The sequence below is a fragment of the Gymnoscopelus microlampas genome, assembly GCF_963454915.1.
Source record: "Gymnoscopelus microlampas genome assembly, chromosome: 15".
In the NCBI taxonomy this organism is placed as follows: domain Eukaryota; kingdom Metazoa; phylum Chordata; class Actinopteri; order Myctophiformes; family Myctophidae; genus Gymnoscopelus; species Gymnoscopelus microlampas.
In genome coordinates, this window is record NC_139952.1 from 33,064,993 (window position 1) to 33,074,692 (window position 9,700).

General features: G+C 40.8%; 1 protein-coding gene across 1 annotated transcript; it reads left to right on the plus strand.

Moving 5' to 3' along the window:
• Positions 1–434: 434 nt before the first annotated feature.
• On the plus strand, positions 435–2,717 carry LOC311061748 (uncharacterized protein; the record flags this gene model as incomplete). Its single annotated transcript, XM_084080440.1, has 3 exons — positions 435–826; positions 1,279–1,380; positions 2,572–2,717. The coding sequence occupies exons 1-3, from the start codon at positions 445–447 to the stop codon at positions 2,715–2,717; spliced, it is 630 nt and encodes a 209-aa protein (XP_083936566.1). The 5' UTR covers positions 435–444.
• Between the last annotated feature and the right edge of the window lie 6,983 nt (positions 2,718–9,700).

Here is a 9,700-nt window from a genome sequence, read left to right on the forward strand (position 1 = left end):
ATAAGGTTTGTCTGTCTGTATGTATACATGTAAGTACGTCTGTCCCCTCAAAAGTAGAACAATTTGGTCTGTGCAATCACACTTTTATCATGAACACCAATGTTTATTCTGAACATTTCTCCTGCTGCTAAAACCTAGTGTGCGTGCGTGCGTGCGGTGTGTGTGTGTGTGTGTGTGTGTGTGTATCCGTGTGCGTATGAGAAAGAGATAGTCACAGAGAGAGAGAGAGGGGGGGGGGTCGAGGTGTTTGCAGGTTTATGTCTTATACTTCCGTACTGGCTCGCCACAGACCACGATTTGCAATACCAGTACATTTAGCGTTAACTAGAAATCATGTAATGTGGTGATTTGACATAGATAATCACAGGAGAGGAAAGGAATATAGGCCTGCCGCCTACAACAGTTATTATTTGCTATACTTTTCAAACATCTCACCCTTGTAAGATGTCTACAGATATTTATGCTACTCCCGACTTGACAAAGAAGGTGAGAAAGAGGGATGGAGAAAGAGGACATACTGAGGACTCTGAGGACAGTGGACAGTTGGAAGAGAGGGGAGATAAGGAGGAGAGAGTGGTGCACATCTACGAGAGCGTGGACACTGAGGACAGTGGACAGTTGGAGGAGAGGGGAGATGAGGAGGAGAGAGTGGTGCACATCTATGAGATTGAGGACACTGAGGGCAGTGGACAGTTGGAGGAGAGGGGAGATAAGGAGGAGAGAGTGGTGCACATCTATGAGAACGTGGACAATTTCATAAGCTGTGACATTGTCCCTGGACCACAAGAGTTCATGAGGGAGAACGCAGCAGGACGACATACTCAGGGTGAGTTTGACAAAGTTGTGGATCGCTGTCATTATTCAGATTTCATTCAGGTGTCCTTGTAGCATACTGTATATTTTAGGGAGTACAGTATATGCTGGATTACTGGCCAGTTTAGTGTCATCTATAGGCACGGAAAGGGAAGTTGATTTGTATAGCACATTTCAACAACAAGGGAATTTCGAATGTGATTTACAAAAAACATCTTTAATATATTTTTTTACTAGTGTGTGTGTGTGTGTGTGTGTGTGTGTGTGTGTGTGTGTGTGTGTGTGTGTGTGTGTGTGCGTGCGTGCGTGCGTGCGTGCGTGCGTGCGTGCGTGCGTGCGTGCGTGCGTGCGTGCGTGCGTACGTGCGTGTGTGTGCGTTCGTTCAAGTGCCTTATTATCTGTTAATGAATTATTAACAGGCTGTTCATTTAAAGTGTAGTACAGTAGCTGTATTTTCTGTTGCAGGACAGCACTATACAGTGAGAATACCTTTCAAAGCTGTTGCTCCGTGTCTGGGGACGTTGTGTCTTATGCTGCTGCTTGTGATCATAGGTCTGGCTGTGCACTGTGAGTATTAAAAACTAGCACATCACTCTCACTGCCTATCATGTTCTAGCTTTTGTCATGATCTGTCTTGCTGTACATTCCTTACAAATGTGTGATGTGCAATGTGTGAGAAATTATTTATAAGTAGTTGTGTGTATGCACACAAAAGTTTTATAGTAGGCTATACATTATTACTAGGGCAATGCCCTTAATAACACATGCCCTCTGGTTATGCAATACCCGTTATACCCGTTGTCAGAGTAGGTCTACTATGCGTCAGTAGTATGGTATCATATTGATGAGATCCGGGATCTCCATATATGGGCATAAAAGGGACACAGAGAGACAAGCAGACAGATACAGAGATTTGTCACACACACACACACACACACACACACACACACACACACACACACACACACACACACACACACACACACACACACACACACACACACACACACACACACACACACACACACACACACACACACACACACACACACTTTTAATTTATAGATATATTATGTACGTACATATTCTTTGAGACACACGTAGAGGTATTTGGGGGCATATAGCCAAATCCGCCATTGACTTGGATCGTAATACAGTAATATATTGTAACCACCACGATCTAATGACAAATGTGTATGGGATGTCCAAATATTTTCTAGCTCCCGAGCTATGAAAACGATGTCCATGCAAGAAGCACCTTTGTTCGCACCTGCAACACACTGACATTGATTCCCTTCCCCTATTGCACGTACTAGAGCATGATCTGTAGCAAAGAAAATAGATTTGTGATAGATGTCTGTCTCTCCCCATCCAATATTCCATCCACAACGCCTCAGTCCCATTTAGACTGATGTTCCCACTCCCTTCATCAGCCCTGGTTCCCCGGCCCTCTACTCAACATCCCATTTCCATCATTAGCTTGCTGCTATAAGACTGGACTATTTCCACTCACTCTCTGCCTGATCCTCAGCAATGTTACTGTGTGCTTTCTGTCATGGCTCAAGTTGTTTGAGTGGATTCCAGTTTTTCTGTATCCAATCTCAGATTCTGTTCGGACAGCCTACCTTTTGACCCCTGCCTGCCTCACTAAGCTATGGGCCATGTCCCATTTACTCTGTAAATAAACTTATTGTATCTGAATTATCCTCATCCACACATGTGGTAGTGACAACAGACAACATTTTTGGTCCTTTCCAGATCCTTCCAGAATTGACGGGACGAGAGACCAGGATAGTGCCATTACAAACCTCACCCGGGAGAGAGACCTGTGGCAGAACAAATATATCTTGTTGCTTGAAAACTTACAAAGTCTTGGGAAGGGAAAGGGTGAGAAAGGTAATTGACCTTTGAATACTAAATGCTTTAATATTGTCATTATCATTATACAGTATGTGATGTTGTGGTAATCTGTACTGGTTTTTAAAGTGCACTCCTTGGACCGCAGATCCCCACCAGGACAGGTTGCCTACCCAGGCCTGTGTTGTTGGGGTGGCAGTTCTTCCTTGGCCTACTGAGAGTGTGCATGCAAAGTTTCACGACAATTGGACTTTGTGCAAAACGGGTCCCTCCCACAAACTTTGAAAGCCAATCATAGCCAATCTGAATGGAATCTGAAAATTCTGATGGGTCAGTTTGGGACAAAATCTGTAGCAGTAGTAGTAAAAAGTGTGTTTTGAAAAACAAAAATGGCGGAAATAGGCATGGCCTCTATGGGGATTGCGCCTTGGGCCAAGGAATCAAGGGAAAAAAACTGTTTTGATGTTATGACCAACGGTTCAAGAGTTATAGCACAACCATGAGGGCGATTAAAATTCAGGGTGGGAGTTCTTCCTTGGCCTAGTGGGAATGTGTAGGCCTATGGGATGTCCAAATATTTTCAAGCTACCGAGCCATGAAAACGATGTCCATGCAAGAAGCACCTTTGTTCGCACCTGCAACTCACTGACATTGATTCCCTTCCCCTATTGCATGTACAAGAGCATGATCTGTAGCAAAGAAAATCCATTTTTGGACGCAGCCTATGTCGGTCTCTCCCCATCCAATATTCCATCCACAACGCCTCAGTCCCATTTAGACTGATGTTCCCACTCCCTTCATCAGCCCTGGTTCCCCGGCCCTCTACTCAACATCCCATTTCCATCATTAGCTTGCTGCTACAAGACTGGACTATTTCCACTCACTCTCTGCCTGATCCTCAGCAATGTTACTGTGTGCTTTCTGTCATGGCTCAAGTTGTTTGAGTGGATTCCAGTTTTTCTGTATCCAATCTCAGATTCTGTTCGGACAGCCTACCTTTTGACCCCTGCCTGCCTCACTAAGCTATGGGCCATGTCCCATTTACTCTGTAAATGAACTTCTTGTATCTGAATTATCCTCATCCACACATGTGGTAGTGACAACAGACAACATTTTTGGTCCTTTCCAGATCCTTCCAGCATTGTCGGGAAGAGAGACCATTGTGTCTCTTTGCTTGAAAAATTACAACGTCTTGTGAAGGGAAAGGGTGAGAAAGGTAATTGACCTTTGAATACTAAATACTTTAATAATGTCGTTATCATTATATGTGATGTTGTGGTAATCTGTACTGGTTTTTGAAGTGCACACCTCGGACCGCAGATCCCCACCAGGACAGGTTGCCTACCCAGGGCTGTGTTGTTGGGGTGGCAGTTCTTCCTTGGCCTACTGGGAGCGTGCATGCAAAGTTTCACGCCAATTGGACTTTGTGCAAAACGGGTCCCTCCCACAAACTTTGAAAGCCAATCTGAATGGAATCTGAAAAATCTGATGGGTCAGTTTGGGACAAAATCTGTAGCAAAATGGCGGAAATAGGCATGGCCTCTATGGGGATTGCGCCTTGGGCCAAGGAATTCAGGGATTTTTGTTTTGTAATGTTATGACCAACAGAGTTAAGAGAATTATAGGCCTAGTGGGAATCTGCGTGCAAAGTTTCATGGCAATCGGATGCTGCGTTAATGATTTGTAGTATTCTGTGCGAAACGGCCACTCCCAAAACTTTTGGAAGCCAATTTTTGCCATTCGGAATGGAATATGAAACATCTAACATACACGTCTTGATCACATGACTACAGAGATGTGTACCGATTTGTGTGAGATTTGGTAGTAGCAGACAATGTGTTTTGTAAACATCGGCCTCATGGTAGCGCTATAACAGTCCAATTTTTATAATTGGCCTGGGACAGAGGTTCTTCCTTGGCCTCCCGGTAGTCTGCGTGCAAGGTTTTACGCTCATCGGTCCAGCAGTGCCTGAGATTAGCTGCTAACAGACAAACTGACAGACAGACAGACAGACTCACAGGAGTGAAAACATAATCCCTCACCTTTCAGCCTGGCGAGGATAATAAAGTAATAAAAACGTGGTCATTTACTATTGTACTACGTTTCAAGTTTGTGAATGAAGCCGCACAAATCTCAATGTGGTGACAGTGGTGACAGTCTACGTCTCATTTGGCCACATGGAAATACAGTAGCAATCTTTATATGTTATACGGATTTACCACACAGTCAAACATATTTTGGGCAGTAGATCAAAAACCACCTATTTTTTCCTCAGTTGTTTCTGGATTAATAGTTTGCCCTCCAACATGCTTGACAATGATTATTATACGTATGAAAGATACGTTAGAAATAATTGGTGATCAGTGCAATGCCAATCCACCATCACTAATACCCCCACTCCTGTCTTATGTTAAGCCTGGTGTCTCAAATGGAGGACGGTACAACAATGGCCAAAAAATGACAAGGTCTGAAGACAGGAGCTGACCTGGTGGTAATCGAGGAGTACAGAACAGGTTAGTAGTCTAACCTGTGTGTGTGTGTGTGTGTGTGTGTGTGTGTGTGTGTGTGTGTGTGTGTGTGTGTGTGTGTGTGTGTGTGTGTGTGTGTGTGTGTGTGTGTGTGTGTGTGTGTGTGTGTGTGTGTGTGTGTGTGTGTGTGTGTTCCACATACTGTAGATGCATGTGATGTAATTCCAGGATTACAATGAAAACCTGAATGTATTAGATACAATTCATTGGATTGGCATGGAACGTCATCTTTGATTGGTCTAAGGAAATTGGATGGATATGGATGTGGGATGGAACACCACTGTATTGTAGCTAATTCTATCAAAGTCACTGTATGTGAGTCATTGGATGTGGTTAAAACACAAAATGCATCATGTTGTTTACTCTGCAGTTACTGGGGGAGTTACAGTGTGGCCTTTTAACATTAGAGGCTGGAGCTGTGCAGAAAATGTGCACAAGAGTGGAGAATGGAGTGATTGGTCCTGTAAATCTCAAAACAACTGGCTCTGTGAGAATAGATTTTCCTATTAACTTCATTGATGAATCTGCATGCTTAGAGTTATTCTTTGTGAAGTTATACAGTGAAATTAGTAGTGAAACAGCATTTTACCCACAATCACAATATTATCATTATTATTATTATTATTATCATTATCATAATTCTTATTCTTCTTATTAACATTATTTATAGAGCACTAAACTAAAGTTACAAAGAGTCCTGCATGAGCTGACAGCCATGCAGGACCGCTGCACCCAGAGGTGCAGGTTGAATTATCATACAGGGCTAGCCAGACAATCTATGGTTGTGGATATAGATGTGATTTTATTGTTGCTTTATTCTATTCCTAACATACTGTATGTGCCATTTGTATTGTTTCTGGTAGTCTATTTTATTTTCATCTTATTGTATTTTTATGGTCACACAGTTTTTTGTTTAGTTTAGTTGTTTTTTGTGTAATTTCATTGCTTGTAATTTAACCATAAGTATATTGTAAATGCATGTGGCAGTAAACACATTGAATGTTGAATGTTTACAATGATTCCTCAATTCCTTATTGTATGCTACGTTTTTACAGCGTGGCCGTAAGCCAAGCCACCTTGAACAGTGTTTGTCTGTATATACGTATGTATGTATGTACGTACGTACGTCGCCCCTCAAAAATAGATCAAAATCGCATGTTTGAGGGTAGGCTACACACAATCAGTGTCACTCTTTTAACATGTTTATTCTGAAGATTTCTACTGCGTGCGTGCGTGTGTGCGTGCGTGCGTGCGTGCGTGCGTGCGTCAGATAGACAGAGAGCTTATGTGTTTAGGGATTTTTATCTCATACTTCCTCATTGCCTAGCCACAAACAGACATGATCACATTTTCATAAATGAGTAGTAATCATATAATGTGTTATTTTGACAGTTAATCAATACAAGAGAGTATACCTCTTACTAGTACAGCTTTCACTTAACATTTTGGAAGGAATGGCACTTTACCACATGACATTATTTGTGTCACTTGTTTTAATATGCATTACTTTATGTTAATTGTTATTATAGTAGCCAAAAAGAGACCATGTTGCCTGAAATGGACAATCATGCTTCTTGAATTTTCACATTTTCAGCAGTTATTTCAGCAAAAGGTGGCTGTTTTAATAAAGAAAATATTTAGATCACATTTGAGGGTTTTCTTTGTGATAATAACAGCTGTTTTTATTTAATTGATATCTCTGGGTGCTTGCTACATTTTACAAACAGATTCCATCTTTGTCACTAACTTCTTAAATTTGAAAACATTTAAATGAGAAAAATGTTTGACCAGCAATGTAAATACATAGCTTCTCATTATACAGTCAATTTAAACCATTGACATTTTCCACTCAAAGGTTTATTTCATCGGGGCAGACTGCTGATTATTCCCAGTAGTAGCAAAGTAAGCAGTCAGTGATATCAAAGAAATAAAAATAGCTGTTATTTAAAAAACAAAAAAAATCATCTAAATATTTTTCTTCTTTTACACAGCGGGTGGGAATTTCCCACCTTGTTTCTCATCTGTTCTTGATTGATTCTAACATTGACCTTGATTGTGACATTGACCTTTCCAGCCATGCATTGTGGTGAGCAGGGCAACAATAATACCATTAGACGGTCCAATCTAGTGTATCGGCCCAAGGAACCATCACCAGAAGGAAATGTTTGGATCGGGGCGGTGCACCTGATCTGGCGCAGCGCTCAGGTCCTGGACCTGGTGAGACGAAGGAGGAGCCCGGCCAGGAGACAACCCACAGAGCCTAGTCCCTCCACGTGCCAGAGCCTCCCCGAGTCCCGGCAGAGTACTTCCGGAGAAGCGGACTGCCCTGTCTTTCCCTATAGGACTGACCGTGGGTGCTACTGGGACGTTAGTCGGGGCTTGATCAACCCTGGCTGGGTCACCTGGGCGAGGGTGTATGTTGTATGTTGCGAGACCCGAAACACCCTATGACCCCAGGCTACAACACTGATGATACGTCCCAGTTGCATCCATGTGATGTTTTTCTTTATTATGTAAACCAAAGAAAAATCATAATTTTAATGTAGAGATATAGATATATACTGTATATGTAGATGAAGTAAATAAGCCCTCCCTCATAAACTGCAATAAACAGTATGAACCATTATAAACAAATGTCTGGGTAAGATATAATATCTGAATCTGATCATGCACCCATAGAACGTTCCATGAAGGACTCAAGCGGACTTAGGGATAGGCAGCCTGCTGGGATAGCTTACTTTTATTCTGAAAAACCTCGATATACATTATGATATATATATGATTTTTTTTTTGTATTAAAAAGGTCTTAAAAGTCCTTAAATTGTCACTTCACTGTCATCTAGGGACCCCCCAAAATCACGTGGGGACCCCCCTGGGGGTCCCGACCCACAGGTTGAGAACCACTGCTGTAAAAGACTGTAACACACAGAGCACTACAGAGCTCTTAATTAACAACTCACTATTGCCACCTTGTGACGAAAATACAACACTACCTTGAGGGGAAAATCCTCTCACATGCAAAGAAAAACATTTAAATTAATTTAGTGGACCATCAAACAAAACTGAATAAATAAAGCTTGAAAAATAATAAATATGTACCTAAATATGTCAAATATTAATTATAAACTATCAGTGTATTATTTCATAACATATTAACATAGAATATTATATTAACATAAAAACTCATATCATTAAAAGTTATCTTGTCCGTTGGGGTTCAAATGTCCCTAGTAGCCTAGTTTTCCTGATTTAAGACTAGTCCTTTATTATTTTTCCCTCCACTGCTCATTGCTCAGCAGACGTGCTAAGTTTGTGGAGTTAAACTGGGCCTGGGGGAGTTAGAAATAGCCTAATTTATCTATTTATTATAAAATAACTTCAAGTGCTTTTAGAAAATAACAACAATGGAAAATCACGCTGGTGGCTGGTGCATCGTTCTCAATGGTATTTACCCAGTGGTGTAAACTTTACACCACTGGGTAAATACCATTGGTGTACTGTAAAGTAACCAAGTACATTTAGTCAACTGTACTCAAATACAATTTTTAGGTATTTTTTTTTACTTTACTGGAGTATTTCCAATTGTCAGTACTTTTACTTCTACTCATCTCAGAGGCAAATATTATGCTTTAACTCCACTACAAATATTTGAAAACTTTACTAGTTAGCCTACTTTGTAGATTTTGATTATTATTACAAAACACACACTACAGCCCTATATATTTCAGCCATTTGAAAATAGCAGATCTACAAGCTCACAATGCGCGTTGTGAGCTTGTAGATCTGCTATTTTCAAAAGATTTGTATACATTTTGAAAACTTGAAATGGGACATTCTGCATAATGAGTACTTTTACTTTTGGTACTTTAAGTACATTTTGATACCAATACGTTTGTACTTTTACTCAAGTAAATATTGAATTCCAGACTTTTACTTGTAACCGAGTATTTCTACATTGCAGTCTTGATACTTTTACTTAAGTATAGAATTTGAGTACTTTTCCCCACCACTGGCATTTACCCAGTTCATAATGGTATTAACTCTACTCTACTGACATGGTTTGGAGGTGCAGTTCGGTGAGGAAAGGGTGGGGGGCGGAAGAAAACCAGCAGCGTCTGTCAGCATCTGAAACGGTGTAGAAATGCTCTCCAGTTCATGATGTCACATTTGAACGTTCATTCGCTCTCGCTTTTGTATCCTATATGTCATATAAAAGACATATAGCGCGTGATGGGTTAGACAATATTATTTTTTCTTTGCGCAATGTCCATTGGTTACTGCGTATTTACATATCCATTACGCAAAAATATCAGATATATATTGTGTTTGGGGCTGCAGCATTTGAAATTTCATAAAAAAACATATTTGCACAAATGTAAATTATATTTTTTGGGGGGAACTCTATAGGCAAACGTAATGGCCTACAGTATTAATTATAGAGCGTTTTTTTAGCCTATATATGAAGATCATGGAGACAACAGGAGATTCAATCAATTTTTAAA